Raw genomic sequence first — 21,798 nt, forward strand, 5'->3', positions numbered from 1 at the left:
TGGAATGTAATAGAGGGAAAAGCGAATAATACACTAAAGCATTACTGAAATTCTAATAACTTTCTTTAAAATGAGAAATGCTGGTTCCTACAAGAGTCTTCTAAAGTTTGAGATATGTGTGTCTTTTATGTTGTCTTTTAAAACTCTTACTTGAGTTTAGTTGTGTTCTATTGTATGCAAGACATAGCTGAGTGTGAAATCGTTCACTGTGTAATTCTATAGGTGAAGTAATCTTCATTCACATGGGTATTCCTAATTATACTCATGGAACATCCATTTATAAGTTGAATGCAACCTTTTCTTATTTCCCCATCATTTAAAGGTAGAGGTAAGAATGAGGGAAGCATATTTCTTTTCCATAGGGGTTGGATAAGACCTTTAGATCAGATCTCTAGTGGTTCCAACAAAACAGGTCTTTGTCATTCTCTAGACTCTTGGCTTTTGCCTAAATATGATGTATAAAACTGAAGCGTTGCTAATCTCTAAACAATACATGAGGGATATGATTTTCTAACACCTTTAGTACATTTGACAATAGAACATCACAAACACTTACTCCTAAGTGTTATGTGCTCTTTTTTGCAAAGGACTGGCAGGAAAATGGATAAATTTAAGAGTAGAATGGTCCAAAAAAGAATAAGATAGTCTCTTACTTCAAAAAGTTTACTGTTAACAGCATAGGCTAAAGCATTTTTACATGTCTGTTTACATTTCACAAACTTCCTAAGTGCCAACCACAGTAGAATTCTTCTAAACTGCTTCTCTGTGTTTTGAAATCCAGGTAATCCTCAAACTTAATATCCTAAAATATAATTTCTCAGTTTTTTAAAAAACATTTTATTTGGTTGCAGCAATTGGAATCTTTAGTTGGGGCACGCAAACTCTTGGTTACAGACTATGGGATCTAGTTCCCTGACCAGGGATTGAACCTGGGCCCGCTGCATTGGGAGCACAGAGTCTTAGCCACTGGATCATCAAAGGAAATCCTCATTTCTCAGCTTTGATGGAGAATTGGCTCTGTCATTTTCTTTTTTTAATAATTTCATTTATTTATTTCATTTGGGCTGTGCTGGGTCTTTGTTGCTACTCAGGCTTCCCTCTAATTGCAGCAAGTGGGAGCTACTCTGTAGTTGCAAAAAGCGAGCGCCTCATTGTGGTGGCTTCCCTTGTTGCAGAGCGCGGGCTCTAGGGTGCATGGGCCGCAGCAGTTGCTGTTCCAAGGCTCTGGAGCACAGGCTCAGTCGTTGTGGCAAATGGGTTTAGTTGCTTCATGCACGGTGTGTGGGATCCTCTGGGACCACGGATTGAACCTGTGTCTCCTGCACTGGGCACAGAGATTCTTTACCTCTGAGCCCGGCTCTGTCACTTTTAGGACAAGGATTTTATGAAGCCTGATCTGTCACACAGCACTTGACCTGGGCTTATTCTGTAGGCATTTATATCTTCCTTTTTATACTTGGCCAACCTAGATAGCATATTAAAAAGCAGAGACATTACTTTGCCAACAAAGGTCCATCTAGTCAAGGCTATGGTTTTTACCGTGGTCACATATGGTTGTGAGAGTTGGACTGTGAAGAAAGCTGAGCATCAAATAATTGATGCTTTTGAACTGTGGTGTTGGAGAAGACTCTTGAGAGTCCCTTGAACTGCAAGGAGATCCACTCAGTCCATCCTAAAGGAGATCAGTCCTGGGTGTTCATTGGAAGGACTGATACTAAAGCTGAAACTCCAGTATTTTGGCCACCTCATGCGAAGATGACTCATTGGGAAAGACCCTGGTGCTGAGAGGGAATGGGGGCAGGAGGAGAAGAGGACGACAGAGGATGAGGTGGCTGGATGGCATCACTGACTCGATGGACATGAGTTTGAGTAAACTCCGGGAGTTCGTGATGGACAGGGAGGCCTGGCATGCTGCAATTCATGGGGTTGCAAAGAGTCAGACACGACTGAGCAACTGAACTGAACTGAATCTACATGGAATTGCTTTGATTTTATATGTATTGTTTAAATATACATATAATATGCCAGGTACTTTACATACCATATCACATTCAGTTCTCACAAAACTCTGTAAGGTTGAACAACATTAATTAACAAGCCCAAAGTCACAATTGCCAGTAAGAGGTAGAGGCGAGATTTTAATCCAGTCGAACTCTAAATCTGTGGCCCAATTGGGAGACCCAAGGCTATGCCAGGACCCAGCTGGTAACCTACTACCTATAGCTGTGCCATGACACACTCATTTCCTTGGTTGAAAATGAAGACTCATTCATCATCCTGGCATTTTACAGGGAAAAAACAGTAGGCTACAAATGACGATATGCTGAAAGTCTTTCTGTTTTCTTTCCCCAGGGAAGGCTGCATGCGTTTCTCCTGGGGTCCAGGGTATTAGTCCCATCGCCGAAGATGTGAGTCTCCTTGCTGCCGCTCTGCGGATTCAGGTTTGTCTGACCCAGTTATTTGAGAATTTTTGAGTTAATGAATACAAAGTTTTTAAAATAGTACTTGGATCTCACATTTTCTTTTTTTTTTTTTTAAAGAAAAACCTACACATTTAATTACATGTGAGTAAAATTACTCCTGAGGCCCACTTGGATTATTTTGCAACTTTTGTTCCTTTCCATGACACAGTATCCCTGAATGATGCTTGGTATTTTCACAGTTTAGATATGCAAGCCATCAGCTTTTACTTGTCTAGCACCCTTTCCTTCCTACCCCTATTATAGAACATGGTCAACAGCGGAAGGAGATGGCTCCGTGAGCAGCAGCATCGCAGATGGAGACTTCACTGCTTGAAACTTCAGCCTCTGTCCCCAGTACCAAGGTATTTGGGTGATTCGTTTATACTGACATCAGCTCACCTTAGATACCCAAAGTTATCCACACTGGATGGGGGCAAAACTCATGGTCTTATGGCTTTGATGGTAGATAGCATTCTCTGATCAAATTGCTGCACTGTTTTTTCTGTCCTTTAATTCCTCCAAAATTAAATAATAGTGAGCATGTTTACCGTATTCTATCAATTCTAAGATGTAGATTTTTTTCATACCTCTGAGATCAGCATGCACCTTCCTATCAAAGATGTCTCTTGTATTCAAATAGTGTTTTTTCTTAAAATGATGGTACCTTATATTTGACAAAATATGGTACTTTTTGGAATATGCTTTTCAGTGTCGGAGATGCCCAACACACACAGTCAGCTTGGTCTGAAGGGCCTTGTAGGTTTCTATGCTGGGGGTAAATGGCCAACCAAACCAATCACTATTCCACCTGGGAGTGGAGCTCCGCTTTCTTCAGAACATAGTGGTATCTGCTCTCTGACGGGACGCTCTGGGACAGTCCAGATGGATATTTTCTTGAGTGATAGTTAATGAAGTGAAAGCTACATATTCCCTCTGTATGAATTTGGAAATACAAACTGTGGGACAGTCTCAGCATGTGATTTTAGAACAGTTCGTTAGATAAGCTGTCTCAGCCAGATAGATGACAGATGCAGTTTCCAGCCTCATAGTGAGTCCCCTGTGGTTGCCCCTCTATTACTGAATTGGCCCAACCCCCTTCCTGCAGGAGGCACCCTTAAGGCCAGCGATTAAACAGCTGATCCTGCCTGCCGACAGAATGTAGGCGGTAACACCACCAGGAACTGACTCATTTTTGACTTGATAACCAGTTGCTTTTCAGAACTGACCTGTTTCCTTGGGTCACAGCCAACCACTATGATTCGATTATACCCACCAGGCTGGTGAAACCCTCCAAGCTATGTTTTGCTCCTCAAATAGACTAAACATCTTAGTCATCTGGTTCGTTAATACATAAACTCCAAGGAATGTTCTTTGGCATAATCATCCCTATATTGGTGCTGTTTCATAAAATATTTTTTGATTACTTATTTTGTTATCTCACCTTCATTTTTAGAAGTCAATGAATAAATTCTGTTCTCAGAGAGCTTAGAAAAAAATTGAGAAGAACTCGGCCAAATTGTATACCAAAGTCTTTGTACAAATCCAAATAAATCCACTTGGAGGAGAAAAGCCCTTAAATTGCTTAAGCAAATCTGACTTCTAGAGCCGCTGGGGAAAGAAAGTCAGGCCGAGTAGTTTATAAATCACTCAGAAAATCAGAATGATGTCACCGTCACTCTTCAACTAGTGAAGAGAAAAGCTGGGAGATATTCCGAGAGTAGCCTATTCAATTTAGGAGGTTGTGGGAGGAGAGAGACAGAAAAAAAGGTGTAGCCAGGAGGGTAAAATGAAGTGGGACCATGGACAGTGAAGCAGGGGGGAGAACCAGAAAGGAAAATGCTAGGGGATCTGGAGGAGAGGTTAGATGTGGTGTGTAGTCACTCAGTCATTCTTGGTGACCCCATGGACTGTAGCCCACCAGGCTCCTCTGTCCATGGAATTCTCCAGGCAAAAATACTGCAGTGGGTTGCCATTCCCTTCTCTAGGAGATCTTCCCCACTCAGGGATCAAACCTGGTTGTCCTGTCCTGTGGGCAGATTCTCTACTGTCTGAGCGACCTACCTTGCTGCAGTCACAGAGCTCCACCCACATCCGGGCCAAGACACCCTTCCCCCTCTCCAGCTCAGGTGTGTGTTGGAATTAAGTTTATTGTGACTTCTTGCACGAAGGTCAGGTTTCACGGGTCATAGAGGAGAACACAAGATAATATGAGGACTGAGAATAGATTGTCTGCAGTAGCAACAGAAAAAAATAGAGCCTGCCAGTGGAGAGACCACTGTGCTCTAGAACTGGGGCTCCAGGCCCAATCAGGAGAGAGCTGCACCATCAGACATCAACCCCCCAGACTAAGTCACAGACAGGTGGATTGGACAAACTCCTGATAAGAGAAGCAGCTGAGCTCAGGAGCTTTCTGAGAAGCTGAGCACATATGAGTGACAACGTGTGCATCATCGTTTGCCCAGCGACACTCTGGAGTTCCTAAAATTTCCTGTGTCTAAAGTTGAGCTTCAGGGCACTAGCTCCATTTACCGACAGTTATGTAATTAATGAAATTTTGAAATGCAGTTTTGGACTTGAATTAGGGAAGCGATAGGAAAAGTATGGACACAGATGAAACACACGAACATTTCTACATATTTGAATTGCCAAGAGACACATGTGGCTAGCCCAGTAGGAAAGCATTATGCAATAAGCCCTGTATTCCTGGTTGAAGAATTCAGCGATGACCCATAGAAGACCTTGTGCTCTAATCATGGTATTATCTTTAAGGGTGGCCTTTGGGCACATTGTAATATGCCGTCTCCTTTCCTATGACAGAGGTGTATCCTTATACCTGGGCAAAAGTTTAGAATTAATGAGTTTTGAAGTTGTTTTTCTGTCTAAAAGGAATGTACTGTTTTCTCATCTACTTTAATTGTTAGCAGTTGCACATAATCCTACTTGGCGAATAGGACCACAAGGCATTTGACTTAATTGTTGGCGTGGTGGGTGGATGTTTTCTACACTAGCAGCGACCACCTAAGCTGAGCAGACTCTCTTACCTCTTCTGTTCCCCCCTCCCAGTGATATCGAGATTTCGAGAGCGCAGACTCCAAAAGCTGTGGAGATCCTTGCCAAGGAGATAGGATTGTTTGCAGATGAAATTGAAATCTATGGCAAAAGCAAAGCCAAAGTACGTTTGTCCTTGCTGGAAAGGTTAAAGGATCAAGCAGATGGAAAATACGTCTTGGTTGCTGGGTAAGAGCTATTTTTTAAATCTCTTTTACTAAGAATTCACATTTGTAAAACTCTGTACCCTATTTATATCGCCACACCCCTCCAATCCATCCTCTTCTCCAACTTGACATTATTTTGTCCATTTCACTTGGTACTCCTTCATTTGATGTGAGATAAGTTTTTATTTTCAGTGCAAACCAAATGAGCCCCATCCACCGAATGTAAAGTGTAACGAGTTCCTAATCCAGGGCTTGGCTTTCTGTTTCTCATACTATGTTTTGATCACCCTGGTTCTGCCTTGAATTTTTCATTCTGCTTTTCATAATTAAAATCACAGTAAGGATTGAAAGTAAAAATATTTTGAGCTGAATAGTGTGCTTCTTTGGGTTCTCCTTAGAAATAACATTGAAAAATGAACAGATACTTGTGTGAGATGTCAGACTTTTCAGTTAGTAACCTTAATATTTATGATTTTGCATTATAAAAACTCATTTTTCTTTCTTGCATTTCAGAATTAATGTTGGGTTGTTTACATTTATGTCACTCATTTTATAAAAGGCAAATGCATTGTTTTCTTGAGAAGGAGCATTGGCTTTATTTTGCCTCTTAAAAAAAAACAAAAACATTCACTAGCTGAAGAACGATAGAAAACAAGGGATTTCAAATATTTATTTAATGTGACCCGAGGGAACATCAGGAGACCGTATAAATTCCTTTGTTGTCTTGAAATGTCATTGCATTGACTTACTAATGATATATAGACCAAGGCTTGGGGCACAAAACCTTATTTATTAACAGGAAGAGACATTTCTGTTATAACTGGACTTGACTCATAGCTGAGTTGTTTTTTACATATCTGATCATTCATGTAAGTGCTCTTTTTTTCTGGTTATAAAAATCATGCATGCTTGTAAAATTTGAAAAATACGGAAAGTTATAAACAAGAAAGTATAAACAGCTGTTGACATTTGAGACCATCTTGACACAGATGCAGTCCATCATAAATGCAGTCAGGCTGCACACACTGTTCTGTAAGCAAGCAGATTATTAACAGTATGTTATATACCTATCTCCATGAGTCAGCGCAGAGCTATGTTATCATTTTGCATGACTGCATGACATGCTGCTGCTCACATCCAGGTTCTTCAGTGTGCTGGGGGATGGGACTGGGAGTGGTGGTAATACCTGGCATGAGGGTGGGTTCCATTTTACAATCTTCCCAGCATTGAGAAGCATAGCTGTGGCTCAGCCACTGATAATACAGCACGTTTCTAATTCTTCGAGTGTGTTGAGGCAGGAAAAAAGGTCTGAAAATATCATAGAGATGTCCCATAATTTATTTAACCAGTTCTCTGTTGATGGGGTCTTAAATTGTTTCCCATTTTTGGCCATTATAAACAGTGCTGAAATTAACAGTCATGAGCATGCATCTTTGTACTTTTATCCAATGATGTTCTTAGGAAAAAAATCCCTAGAGATAAACTCAATCTTTCATTCCTGCAAATAGAGATAAAAGGACAAATAAAGCAAGATAGCATCCTTAGTATCACCTCTTTAATGGTAGAGTGATTTCTTTATTTTCTTCCTCTGCCTCCTTCACCCTCCCAGCTCCTTGTCCTCTTCTCAGTCTTCTTTGGTTGTTGCTTTCTTAAAGGGATGGAGGGCTAGAGTCATTCAGTGACTGTTTGTTTTTAGGGATTCAAACCTTGCTGCATCTCCTCCATTTTGTGGCTTAAACTTCTCTCAGGCTTCCAGACTCACGACGGCTAGATTCCCAATCCTAGTGGGATCCTCTCCAACCTAGGAACCCCAACCCTGATGTCCCCATAACTGGGCTTCAGGAAACCTCTTCGAGAGCAGCTGTTGGCCCCATTGGAGGCACCCTCTGGAGCAGATCTGTGGAAGGAGCCAGCTGACTCGGGGCGGGGCGGGGGGGGAACTCCTGGGTCCAAGATTTTGGAGTAAATATCTAGTCATCGTTGCTTTTCTGGAAGTGTGCTTGATAAGAGTTTGTTTACAGTGAATACATTAACTCTTAGACATGAAAAGTGGAAGTCGCACAGTCGTGTTCAGCTCTTTGAGATCCCATGTACTGTAGCCTCTTCCATGGAATTCTCCAGGCAAGAATGCTGGAGTGGGTTGCCATTTCCTTCTCCAGGGGATCTTCCCAACTCAGGATCAAACCCGGGTCTCCTGCATTGCCGGCAGATTCTTTACCAGCTGAGTCACTAGGGAAGCTCTATTAGCCATGAAGAACTTCCAAAACAAATTGAGCATCTTATCCACATACTTGTCATCCCTTCTCCCAGGCTTTAAGTGGTTGCTGGTTTTTTCACCATGCTTAAGAGAGGAGGGATTAAGAAAACTCAGGAGGGTGCAGTCTCAGTTTATGAAGGAGGAATCAGGCAGCCATTTTCCACGTGGAGTGGCTCTGTGTTGAGCTTGTCGGTATTGGAAATGAAAGCACAAATCCAGACAAGACCCTGCCCTTCACTGGGAACACAGAACTGATATTTCTGAAACAAAGCCTCTGATGGTATCGTTATCAGATTCCTAACTTGAAGTCATACCATCAAGGCCTGGCCTCCAGCCGCATGCCGGAGGGTGCCCACCAGCCTGGCCATCTAGGATTGTCGCTACATGTTGGCCCATACCTAGTAGAGTCTTGTTCCATGCTGGCTCTGCTGGCCTTTTTGTGTGTCACTGAGCTGAAGAAGACTGGCTGCTATGTTGTACATGGAAGTGAAAATTAAACCTGAATTCTCAAGTAGAAATTTAATCCCAAGAGATCAACAGTTCTTTTTCTGAAACAGTGATATAAATTCCCTTACAGACCTATGAAGGAACCAAAATCCAAATTGTATTCCTTTCACCTGCATTGGAAAAGAAGCCATGAGTGTGGGACTTTGAGATGTATATATGCATCTGTCACCGAGTTTGATTGTTTTTAGAAAATAAATACCTCACTACATTCTATAAGACAGGAAGGAATAAACTCCCCTCACCAACTCAACAAGGGATACCTTCTTAAGTGTGTAAACTGCCTTTGTTATCTAATCTTTTAATAGCTGCATGTTAGAAATCAGTTTAAAACAGCAAGACAGTAATTTTATTTGTAGTCTAAAATGAAAACTTCATTTGAAATAAAATCGTCTCTAATTTTGGTCAGGTCAGTGATGGAAAAGTGACATTATCAAGCCATTATACACTAGGTTGCAGCTTCTTTAGAAATATAAATTACCCATCCATTAAATGGAGAATTTTTTTTCCTTTTCCTGAAAGGTATTTTTTTTTAATCTGAAAATTACTTTGTTCCAGTGACCAAAAATTTAGCATAAAGAAAAGTTAAAAGAAGACAGTCTCTCATTACTCAGAAGTATTCAAATTTTTTCTGTTTTCTTCCAGAATTTTATCTCTGCTTCTATCCTTTTTTACACATTGAAATCATGTCATAAATACTGTCTGTGTCCTGCTTTTATCCATGAATACTGTAAGTCTTTTCTGATGCTTTAGAAAAATTCAAATACCCAAGTAATTTTTCAATAGATCTAAATAACAAATATTTGTTATTGTACATTTGAATTCATGTGCAAATGTGATTTAAATATATCAACAGTGGGATTAAAATATAAAACCGTGGGATTAAAAAAGTCTTCTACTATTAATAACCCAAATGCAAAACAGATTAATTCGTTTTTAAAAGCTATCCTTCAAACTTCAGTATTTCTTATTCCATCAGAATCATCTGTATTTCATCAGCTACACTTCGCATGGTATTTACACCTACACATCACTTTATTTGCTCTGCCTGACAAAATGAGAAGTATTGGGAATTGTTCAGGGAAAAATGCCAAAAGAATCTTAGGGGCTCTTGAGTTTTACATATTTTCCCAGTTACACTAATGAAAAGGAATTTGTTTGAGAACTTGACTCAAGAGTGCAGCTGCAGGGCATTGAAAGTGTATGGGTCTCCATCCGTCCTTCACTGATTTCCATACAGAAGTTTTTAGAAATTCTCTGAATCGCGTGGACTGAGCATGTCAAATCTGTGAATACGCTGAATTTCACATTAAAGAAAACTTTTCACATCACTATTTTTTTCCTCTAGAGTGCCAAATAGCTGATTTGATTTTGTCTTTTAATGCTTCAAACAATTTTGGTCAGTGTAAAAATAACTCGATTGACTTTTCTAAAGTCTCAGTGTTCTGCTTTGGGTAAGTATTTAAAGATCTGTGAGTTTTTCTTCTGTTCTCATGGCTCGGAGAGCAGAACAAAATATTTAGAAGCAACTAGGGACTTTGAACTGTTGGCCTCAGTCAAGTGTGATGGGAAGCACAACCAAGTGAACCACGGTTATCCATTTTTATCATTAGGTTTAAAAAGGTTTTTAAAAAACCTTCCAAATCCCGCAGATGCCTGGGATGAGCGATATGTATTCAAATCCTCTTTAAGCAAAGATCTTTGGAGTTCACGGTTCAACCCATGGCTAATGGCAATAATACTGTCCAACAGGATTCTAGATCTCAAGAAACGGATCAATTTTATGACTTGTTTCTGCATAAGCAATCTCTTTGACCTTTGAGTAAATGGTAAGTCCAAAATGTCACAAGGACTTTCCAGGTAACTCAGTGGTAAAAAGACTCTGCCTGCCAAGCAGAAGACGCAGTTTGATTCCTGGGTCAGGAAGATTCCCCTTGAGAAGGAAACGGCAACCCACTCTAGTATTCTTGCCTGGGAAATCCCATGGACAAAGGAACCTGGTGGCCTACGGTCCATTGGATCTCAGATTCGGACATGACTTAGCAACTAAACAACAACACCACATTGTCACAGAGTACCTTAGTGCATTGTTTACTGGTAGTTGACAATGAATAACAGTTTGTCTTAGGAAAGGTGTCCTTTCTTTTCCTAATGTGTTTTGCTCATCTGTGCTTGGATGCGTGAGAGAAGTGCAATAGAAACAGTCCTTCACTTGTGGTAATAATGCCCTCAGAAAAGTTAGAGAATAAGCGCAAAATGGTTCCTGTGGGAGGGAGCAGGTGACCTCCTGGGAGGAGAAGAGAAAGATAATGAAGCAAACCCACAGTTCCATCTCCATAAAGTTCTTACAGAAAAGGAAATTAGCTTAACATGGTGCTTGTTCTTTCCTAAGTCAACTGAATCGTTGGGAACCTGAGCTAAAGATCGTGAGACAACAATTAAGCCAAATTTTGATGCCAAATGTAGGAATGAGGCAAAATAAAATTTTTATTGTAACCCTCTTTTGATTGCTCCCCATAAATACTTCCTACTTTCCGGTTTTCCTGAATTGTATTAGTTGGCAGAACACGAAGCAGTCCTGTGTTTCTAATTAAGAGTTGGATGGTTAGCTGAAGCTTTTGGGAGGTCATCTCTGGGCGTGTCTGCTTTTGGCTCTCTCCAGCAGCGATGTGAGTTATCCTTGGGGATGAAAATATAATCCTTCATGTGACATATTTAAGTCAAGCCTGTATTCAAGTAAAGCCCATATTCCTTTGCAGGCCATCAAGGCCACTGGAGTACTTAACCCACCCTGCGTGTGACCTGCATTTTCTTGAAGATCATGACCCCTGTGGCTTTTGGCTGGAGCTCTGCTTCTCCAAGCAGCATTCCAGTGGGCTCATAAGCTATGTTGTCGCTAAATCGAGCAACTGATTATCACTGAACCACATTTGAGGATGTGGCCACTTCCTTGGTTCCCCTGTCCCATCTGTGTCTCCTGTCAAGGCTTCCCTATCATTCTTAATTTCCTTTTGCTCTTTTCTGCTAACTGTTCCCTTAGAGACAGTGTTCTTAACAATTCTGTCTTTATCCCTTTTGTGCTTTGTTCACTGAGTGGTCATCCCCATTCCCATGCTTTATATGACTCACTGTCAATAACAACTTCCATCCATAGAGATAACCTAGTGAAATCAGACCATTTGCCTGGATTTAATTTCCTGGTTTATTAGTCCATGTGGCCTTGAGCAGGTTGCTTAAAATTGCTCTGCCTCAGTGTCCTCATTTATCAAATGAAGATAAAAATTAGCCCAGTAAATATAAAGCACAGGACCTAAGATATGAATTACCCCAAACTGACTCACTTTTATCTGACTAATGCTTATTCATTTGTCAGGTCTCAGAGATCACTTCCTCCAGGAAGTCTTCCTTGATGTCCCCAATCTAATTAGATCATCCTTCCATGTACTCTCAAAATACAGTCTTATTGCTGTTTCCCCTGTCTCAGCATTTCTCAAATTCATTGTAATTGCCAGTTTAGCTCTTCATATCTCCCACCAGCTATGGGGCTTCCTGCTAGCTCAGACAGTAAAGAATCTGCCTGCAATGCAGGAGAACCAGGTTTGATCCCTGGGCTGGGGAAAATCCTCTGGAGAAGGGAATGGCAACTCACTCGAGTATTCCTGCCTGGAGAGTCCCACAGACAGTGGAGTCTAGTGGGCTACAGTTTGTGGGTTCACAAAGAGTCAGACATGACTGAGCAACTAATGCTGCACTACCACTATCTCCCATTGGCTATAAGCTCTGTGAGGTCAGCAGTGGATCCAACATGGTTATCATTGTGTCCCCAGGGTCTAATAACCTGGACTTGGTGCTACTCAAGATATATTTGCTGAAAGAGTGATTGTATAGCCTTGATAGTCTGAGATAGTTACATTGCTTCTTTATGATCACATCATTGCATTTTGTGGGTCAGAAAACTCTGTCATCAGTTTTGTTGTGGTTGACTGTCCTAGACAGTTTGGCTCATAACCTCTAACTCATAGAAGACTAAACTGTAAGCCCAAAGAAGTTTTTTAAAAACTTGTAGCACTGATTAGTATATATGGTAAGGAACAATTTCATGGGTCTTTTCTTGGAAATGTAATACTCGCCTGTCCTGTTTCTTATACTGTGATGTTGTGACCATGTGATGTTTGGCTTTTTAGGGTGTGTGCTCAACGATGAGCACCCCAGAGCAGAGATGACTGCCTTAGTGTGTTTAGGGGCTGTGGACTTATTCCTTCTAAATGTTTGAGGGGTTATTGTTTAGAAGGGGAGTAGGCTAAGTGGGTCTGTAGGAATCCTAACATCTCTGCTTTAGGACAAAGAACTTGTCTAATCGTAAAAGTTATCAGGAAATGAATGGGACACCCTGGAGGTAATGAGCCTCCAGCCTGGTTTGTGTTCAAACACGGCTAGAAAAGCCACGGACACTGATGGCAAGAAGGAGACAGATGAGTGGGGACATTAGAATCCCATCTAATGGACAAGTCTGGCTACACCTCACCATGTATGGACCATTGACTTAGGCTTGGTGCCCACATAACCCCCTCAGTAAATGGCCCTGGAAGAACAAATGCCAAATTATCCATCAACAAGAAATGACATCAGCTTAATTATTAAATCACTTTGATAGATAAGTTTATGCCATTTCCTGAAGTTGATAATGTTATTGGCACTACTGCTAAATAACTTTTCTTAATTGGCTCTTTTCATACAGATGTATCTGTATCTTGACTTTTAAGTGTGGATTTTGTGATGTAAGTGAACCACAAAGGTCCAAGGAAGTTGAGTGACTGAAGGATTTTGGTGTGGCCTGGTCTCTACTGGTCTCCTTCGATTTGGTTCTTGTACCATAGATTGATTTTGTATAGATTGTCTAGAAAACATTATTAAAGTTACTGTTCTTTCCCCAAATCAGGATCACACCCACCCCTCTTGGAGAAGGAAAAAGTACAGTTACAATTGGGCTTGTACAGGCATTGACTGCACACCTGAATGTCAACTCCTTTGCCTGCCTCAGGCAGCCTTCTCAAGGACCGACTTTCGGAGTTAAAGGTAATTTATTTAACAGCTAGTATATACATTGGAAAAGACCCTGATACTGGGAAAGATTGAGGGGAGAAGGAGGAGGGGACAGAGGATGAGCTGGTTGGATGACATCATTGATTGAGTGGTCATGAGTTAGAGCAAACTCTGGGAGACATCGAAAGACAGGGAAGCCTGGCATGCCACAGTCCATGGGGTCACAGAGTCAGACACCGAGCAACTGAACGGCAACAAGAATAAATACTTTTCAGAGCAAAATTCATCACCAGCAAATGTGGAACTGGTACATTTCATCCCTACAAGCACGCCCCACTCCCCAACGCAGCACCCTGCACTTGGTAGGTAGAGGTCTCCTGGACTTGGTCCTCCCACCAAGACAGCTGCAGGGGGGAGGTCTGAGTGGAGCTCCCCAGGAAACCCATCCCCTTCCTTCACCCAGACGGTGGTCCATCCAGCTTTTGCTCAGGATTCCAGCCTTGAGCAGAAGCCCTCCATTTCAGCAGTTCCTTCTCTGCTGAGTGGTTTTAAAGTGCTGCCATCTATACTGGTGTTTTATCATCCCTGCCAAGGTAAAAGGTCTTTCCATCGAAACAGTTAGAGACCCCTAGGTCAGCCCGCAAGCCTCATCTCATCAGGGCTGCCATGTGGGGCCGCAGGAGCTCTGGAAGCTGACTGTGGGCTGGGGCATGAGATGAAATTCCTCTGTGGCTGTGGCTGTGCTGAGATCTGGCTCCTGCATGTTCACTCATCTTTTTTCATCGATTTATCATGAATCATTCTTCAGCTCACTGTGTAACAGCATTCATTGCCACAATTCTTGTTCTCAGTACTTATGGGTTTTAGCAGTATTATATTTATATTCCTGTTACAAATATTAATAACTCCTAACTTTAAGTACTCTTAGAATGTCATATATTATGTAGTGCAGTGAACCCTTGAACAAGAAGGCTGGGGTTTTATTTGTGGCTATCTTCCTCACTGCTGTGTGACCTTTAGCCAGTCATAACCTCTGTGAGCCACAGTTGTAAAAGGCATAGAGTACTAGGCTTACCAATTTGTTGTGAGGACCAAATAGTATATAAAAATAGGGCAAACTGAAATAATAATGGATGCAGAAGGTATTGTTTTAGGAAAGAGAAGTATTTTTAATGTGATAACTTTACTATTTTGAGGGATAAGCATTATGATAAATCATATATACTATTAACTAAAATAAACTGATAGAGTCTATAATATGTAAATCTGTTTATCAGGTAGATTTTATTTAGGAAACATTTTTTGGTACTTAAATTCATGAGCATTTTATTTTAAAATTTTTTTAAAATTCTTATGGAGTGCAGTTGCTTGATAATGCTGTGCTAGTTTCTACTGTACAGCAAAATGAACCAGCCATATATTTACATATATCCCCTCCCTGTTGGACTTCTTTCCCATCAGATCGCCACAGTGCATTGAGAAGAGTTTCCTGAGCTGTACAGAATGTTCTCAGTTAGAAAACTAACATCTATTTTCTACATAGTATCAATAGTGTGTATGTGTCAATGCCAATCCCCCAATTCATCCCACCCCCCCTTTTCCCCCTTGGTATCCATACATTTGTTCTCTATGTCTGTGTTTCTGTATCTGCTTTGCAAATAGGATCGTCTATACCACATGTGCATTTTAGATAAAGCATAGCCGCATCTAGTAATTAATGAAATAATCCCATATTTGGCGTAACAACATTTGTTACATTATGCTTGTGTGTGCTGTGTGCTTAGTCGCTCAGTCGTGTCCGACTCTTTGTGACCCCATGGACTGTAGCCCACCAGGCTCCTGTGCATGGGATTCTCCAGGCAGGAATGCTGGAGTGGGTTGCCATGCCCTCCTCCAGGGGATCCTCCCAGCCCAGAGATCGAACCTTCGTCTCCTACATTGCAGGCATATTCTTTACTGCCTGAGCTACCACCATGGGAAGCCCATGGATGCTGGAGTGGGTAGCCTATCCCTTCTCCAGGGGATCTTCCTGACCCAGGAATTGAACCGGGGTCTCCTGCATTGCAGGTGAATTCTTTACTAGCTCAACTACCAGGAAAGCCGGTATTATGCTTACCCTCTTCTGAACAGAGAGACCGAAGTCCTTCAGTTACAGACTGGGACATAGGGTGAACATTCCCCATTTCTGTTCTCCTTTGCCTTACCAGTAATGTTTCTCACTGCCTGTACTTCTTACGTCTTGGGGATACATCCCTCCCTGTTGGGTTTGGGGAACCGTTTCCCTGGGGCTCCTGTGTAGCTGTACTTGGCAACTCATCTCAAATGCTACCTGCTCTGTTGTTTAGGAGGAGCCGCAGGTGGTGGATATGCCCAGGTCATCCCTATGGAGGAGGTAAGATTTCAAAGAGATATGTGTCTTATGTCACTGTTTTTCCCTCCTGGAACCTTATAGACCCATAGTACGTTATCCTCCAACCCAAAGTCATAAAGGCTTTGAAAACCAGAAATGTTTGCATGACTCATTTGGGAGCAAAACCTGACATTTACTGTTAGGAGCTTCTTGTGGATTTTGTCTCTGCTGCTTGTTGTAAATATTCATATATTTTTCTGCAGAAATACTGTTTTTGATTAATGGATGCTGACTGGGACCTTGCTTGGAATGCTTTATAAATAGATTATGTACATCACACTACCTTTCTGCATTCCAAAAAATTCTGAGTCCCAAAACCCACCTCAGGGTTCTGGGTGAGAGGATGCAGGGCTATATCTCCATCTGTTATTTTGCTGAATTCAGGAAGGCAGGACTCTTCACCTTTGTGGATTGAGACTGCAAAATCAAATCCAGCCAGCCGTCTATATCCCCAGGTTCCACATCCATGGTTTTTAACAGTTGCAGCTTGGAAATAGAAAAAAAAAATTTGTCCAGAAATTCCAAAAAGCAAAACTTGAATTTAATGTACTCTGGCAGCTATTTCCATAACATTTACTTGGTATTGGGTATTTACGATAAGTAGTCTCGTGATGATTTAGATTATAATGGAGGAGGTGTGTATGTTTGTATACAAATATACCCTATTGGACATAAGGGACTTTGAGGGTCTGGTTTTTGGTATCTGCAGGAGTCCTGAAACCAATTTCCCATGGCGGGATGACCATAGTTCCAAGGAAGAATGGTCCAAAAGTGGCAATGGTGTCAATTCTGTTTTCTCCAAGATCACTTTCTTACACCCTGCATAACTCTTGCTGGTCCCCTGGATCTAACCCATGACCAGGTCCCATCAGTTCCACTCTTCGCATCAGCCTCTTGTGTCAGGTCCTAAGAAGCCTTCCTAAACCCATGTCTAAGCAGGTTACTTTCCTGCTGTGTTTGTCTCAACAGGGACTCCACTGTCTGTCCAGCACAGCATAGCCCCTCCCCGTGTGCTTATGTTCCCCAGCCACCCTCCCTCTCAACTTCCCACACACCACACTCTCTCTCTCCACCCTGTTAAGCTCCTTGGATTCCTGCTCTCCTGTCTCTTGGTTCCAAGTCTGGAAGGTTTTTCCCTTCCTTTCCTGCCCTCCCTGCCCAGCTCACACATCCAGCTTCTATTCCATCCCTCCAACACATCTCTTCCTTCTCCGCGTTTACTTCCCTGTGGTCCCCTAGCCACGGGGAGTTGGAGCCCACAGGCCTCAGCACTTAGCAGCATGCCCAGCACAAAGGAGTATGTGTTGTTTTTGCTGAAGGACAAAAATCTGTCTGTCTGTACTTAGTCACTGAGCTGTGTCCAGCTCTTTGTAACCCCATGGACTGTAGCCCACCAGGCTCCTCTGTCGATGGGGTTTCCCAGGCAAAAATACCAAAGGGGGTTGCCATTTCTTCCTCCAGGGATCTTCCCAACCCAGGGATCAAACTCATATCTCCTTCATCTCTTACATGGGCAGGTGGTTTCTTTACCACCAAACCACTTGGAAAGCCTTTTGTTGAAGGAATAGTTGTTTTTTTTTTTTTGTTTGTTTGTTTGTTTGTTTTAACCCATGGAGACATCAGCACCGTGGAAACTGGAGGGAAATTTTGGCTGGTCTCTAAATGTCGGGGGTGGGAATGAGAACGAATAGGCCGAGGTTTTGCAGAGAAGAGCCCTGGGCCCCACATCTGCAGGGGCATGAGTAATATTCACAAGCCGGGCATCGTCAGAGCTGGGGCCAGGTTGGGGGTGCAGTGTAAGGAATGTGGCCTGGCGAACAGCTGAGGATTTTGCTGTCGAGGATGGAAATAGCCTCGGTGTTCTCTGTCATGTGCCTATGCCAATGGAGGTGTAAGATAGTTAGGGCTATCTTATGATAGCTGAGTCGGTGAAACACGGGTAGTTTGTTCTTGAATTCAAGGACCTCCAGTGTCTTCTCCGTCTATCCATCCTCAGCTCTGAGCAGAGTGCCTGCTAGAGTACCTGTATTACTTACTCAGAAATAAATTTCTTTTTTAAAAAGCTACTTGTATATGTTTCCAAATGATTGCTTCTTTACAAAAGTGAAAATCTGGAAGCAACTTAAATAAAAAATTTTGTTATATATGCACGACTATACAGCCTGTGTGAACAGTAGCCATACATAAACAAGATGATTACACAATGCTTTTTTCTTTGCATCTTTATTTTTTAAATTATTAAAATATGATAGTACATTTACAGGAGACTTGGAAAATATTACAAACTTGGAACAAAGTTACATATAGTTCTACAATATAGTACAGTTATTTTTTAAGTAGATAAATTAAGGTTTTTAGTTGGAGTTTTAATATCAAACTCTCAAAAATTAATAGAATGAATATACAGAGAAGTAGAAGATATACTAGACCTGAAAAGCTATAAACCAGTTCAATGTAATTAAGATTTATACAATTTTCACACAACAGTAGGATACAAATTTTATTTAAGTTCCATAGACTGTAAACTAGGAGTTACTGGAACATATCCAGGGACATAACAGCAGGTGCAAAAATTTCATGGTGTGAAGGTATTGAAATCATACAAAGGTTCTCTTATCAACATAAAGAGATACTGTGTTGTAAAAAGAAATAATCAGGGAATTAACATGTGATGCAGTATTATTAACTAAAGTACAGATTTTGTTCAAATTTCACAAAATTTAATGCTGATGTCCATTATTTATTTTCATACCTCATTCAAGATTCCAGATCATATTTAATTGCATTGAGCAGCTTTCAGTTCAGTTGCTCAGTCGTGTCCAACTCTTTGCAACCCCATGAATCGCAGCACGCCAGGCCTCCCTCCCGGAGTTCACTCAAATGCAAGTCCATCGAGTCAGTTATGCCATCCAGCCATCTCATCCTCTGTCATCCCCTTCTCCTCCTGCCCCCAATCCCTCCCAGCATCAGAGTCTTTTCCAATGAGTCAATTCTTCCCATGAGGTGGCCAAAGTACTGGAGTTTCAGCTTTAGCATCATTCCTTCCAAAGAAATCCCAGGGCTGATCTCCTTCAGAATGGACTGGGTGGATCTCCTTGCAGTCCAAGGGACTCTCAAGAGTCTTCTCCAACACCACAGTTCAAAAGCATCAATTCTTCGGCGCTCAGCTTTCTTCACAGTCCAACTCTTGCATCCATACATGACCACTGGAAAAACCATAGCCTTGACTAGACAGACCTTTGTTGGCAAAGTAATGTCTCTGCTTTTGAATATGCTGTCTAGGTTGGTCATAACTTTTCTTCCAAGGAGTAAGCGTCTTTTCATTTCATGGCTGCAGTCACCATCTGCAGTGATTTTGGAGCCCCCAAAATAGCTGCATGCAACAAATTTTGATAAATTTTCTTTTCATTTTTCTACTGTGACAAATAGTTTCTAATTTTCCTTGTTATGGCTTCTTAGATACACCCATTATTTAATAGTGGACATTTAATTTCCAAATACATGGGATTTTAAAAGTATCTTTGATATCAATTTCTCATTTTGATACTAATTTCTCATTTAAAAGCTTTGTTCTCTTCTATCACCCCCTGTATTTTTTCAGTCTTCTGACTTTATTGACGGTTTCAATGGCTAAGTCAAAAATTTCCCTTCGTAAATGTCACATTACACTTGAAAATATGTGGGTTGTTTTCAAATATCTTTTGATATTGATCTCTACAATATGTTTTTAAAGAAAGAAGTTAACAAATTACAAATATGCTGATTCTACATGTAATCATGTGTGCACCTAAGATTAGAAGAAAAATAACAGAAATATGAAGTTACGATGGTGATACATTTTTTTCTTTTTCTTTGGCTGTCTCATTTTGTATTTTTTTTGTTTCTACTGTGTGTTTTATTCCCTGCCATATTACCAAGTACATTTGATATGATACTATTTTCCTAATTATAAAACAGTACATAAAATTACGTGAAAAAAGAAGACCAAAATAAGGAAACCAGTCATTAACTCCACCAGAATTGTTTCCCTCTTAACCTGAAAAAGGAAGGATTTCCAATAGAAAGTCTGTTCTTCGTTGTCAAGTGGAAAATCCCGACATTGGTTTTTCTGCTTTAGGCTTTGTAAAACATACCTAACCATTGTAGGGGTGTGTAATTAGCATATTATTTTGTTTATTCAGAAAGCCCTTCAATACTGCAGATGGTAGTTGGAAGCAAGTTAGATGTTTTCATTTCATTTTCTAGTTCAACCTTCACCTTACTGGGGACATCCACGCCATTACCGCTGCCAATAATTTGCTGGCTGCCGCTATCGACGCAAGGATTTTGCATGAAAACACTCAAACAGATAAGGTGAGACAGGCCCCTTATTGGCCATTTTGGGCATCTTACCCCAGGAGTTCCAGATTAAGGCGTTCATGGAAAAATTTTTGGAGTCTCCAAGTCGTCTGAAATCCTATTCAAAATTTTGTGAATTAAATATGTGTCTGTCCTTCTCAAGGAGAGAATCTACTTCAATCAGATTCTCAAATGAGTTTCTGACCACTGCCAAGTTCATGGGAGAATTCTACCAGTTATACTTTTTAAGCCAGATTCTCTTCGTTTTGCCCATAGGTATAATCTCTGGTCTGTACTAAGCGAATTGGAGTCTTTTTAAGATTCCCATGTTAGAGGCAGCTAGCCTCAATGCCCTATTAAACATGTCAGACCTCCGTTTTGGATTAGGGTGTACAGTCTGAGATGTAGCTCACACAGGGGACACAGTACCAGATGCTCATTCCTTATAGATGCTAGTTCCGCATAGACATAGGATGTGGATAAAAGTGGAAATTTTTGGCATATTTCTCAAAAGTCCTGATCCTTCAATTAAACCCACTCCTTAGTGAGTTCTTGAAGTTGAAGGCAGCTATAGAGATAAATTTTAATTTGATAGTTAAAAGGCTGTAGATCAAGAAATATTTTCATGCAAGCTCTTTACAATGTGCATTATTTCAGATCCAGTTTAGATTCAGTAAAATGACAAAACTTAAGTCTAAATTGTTTACATTAGCCAAGAATTTTAATAGGGTCTCCAATCCAAACATTTTGGTTATAAATGTAATGGACTTTATCATATTCTGTAAATTGTCCACATTCATGTTTGGCCCTTAAACTTGTGTGAGTTTTGTTTTTGTTTTGTGTTTTTAGGCCCTGTATAATCGACTGGTTCCTTCAGTGAATGGTGTTCGAGAATTTTCAAAAATTCAACTTGCTCGGCTGAAAGTAAGTTTCCAGTGAATGGTTCTTTAACAAAAAATACCCTGGAAACAAATAAAAAAATTGAAACCAGAAATCTTGAACTTGATTTGAGTTTTGGTTTTCAGATACCTTATACATATATATGTATTAATATATTATATATATATATATAATAGGTTATGTATATATATAACTCTTAAAAAGCCAGAACAGTGTAGCAGAGATTGCATGGAGCTAGATGCCTGAGGCCTGGATCCTGCACCAAAAAGCTGGTGAACAAATTATTTCTTGCTTGTAGATGTCAGCTTCTTCATCTATAAAATGAGAGGACCACTTTGCTGAGAACTCTTGTCAACCAACAAATGAGGATGGCCAAGAGTCTTTTCTATAACATGTTTTAACTTTCTAGGGAAGCCTTTGAAAATTCATCTATTTCAGTTTTTATTGCAGGAAGATACTAAGATTGTATTTGTGGATGTGCTCTTAATTCTTATCCATTTTGCCATTTTCTACTTGCTTCTATTTGCTACTTAACGTTCTACGAATCACATGGATTTTCCCCTTGCTTTTTTTTGGAAATGAAAAAATAACTTTAATTTACAACCATTAATTGGTGGAATTGGTTTAAAAAATTTATCCCCTAGCTTCTTGCTAAAACAAGTTCAATTT

At 40.7% G+C, this 21,798-nt stretch overlaps 1 protein-coding gene across 2 annotated transcripts in view; it reads left to right on the top strand.

Annotated features, from left to right (window-relative positions):
- MTHFD1L (methylenetetrahydrofolate dehydrogenase (NADP+ dependent) 1 like) overlaps nt 1–21,798 on the top strand; it is a 174,299-nt gene that overhangs the window by 33,834 nt on the left and 118,667 nt on the right. For both annotated transcript variants that reach the window (XM_068985301.1, XM_068985302.1), the window contains exons 9-15: nt 2,353–2,441; nt 2,727–2,824; nt 5,526–5,699; nt 13,378–13,514; nt 15,827–15,873; nt 20,137–20,244; nt 21,079–21,153. In XM_068985301.1, coding sequence (XP_068841402.1) covers nt 2,353–2,441; nt 2,727–2,824; nt 5,526–5,699; nt 13,378–13,514; nt 15,827–15,873; nt 20,137–20,244; nt 21,079–21,153 — 728 coding nt within the window. The remainder of the gene's footprint in view (nt 1–2,352; nt 2,442–2,726; nt 2,825–5,525; nt 5,700–13,377; nt 13,515–15,826; nt 15,874–20,136; nt 20,245–21,078; nt 21,154–21,798) is intronic.

Source organism: Capricornis sumatraensis, chromosome 13 (genome assembly GCF_032405125.1).
Source record: "Capricornis sumatraensis isolate serow.1 chromosome 13, serow.2, whole genome shotgun sequence".
Lineage (NCBI taxonomy): Eukaryota > Metazoa > Chordata > Mammalia > Artiodactyla > Bovidae > Capricornis > Capricornis sumatraensis.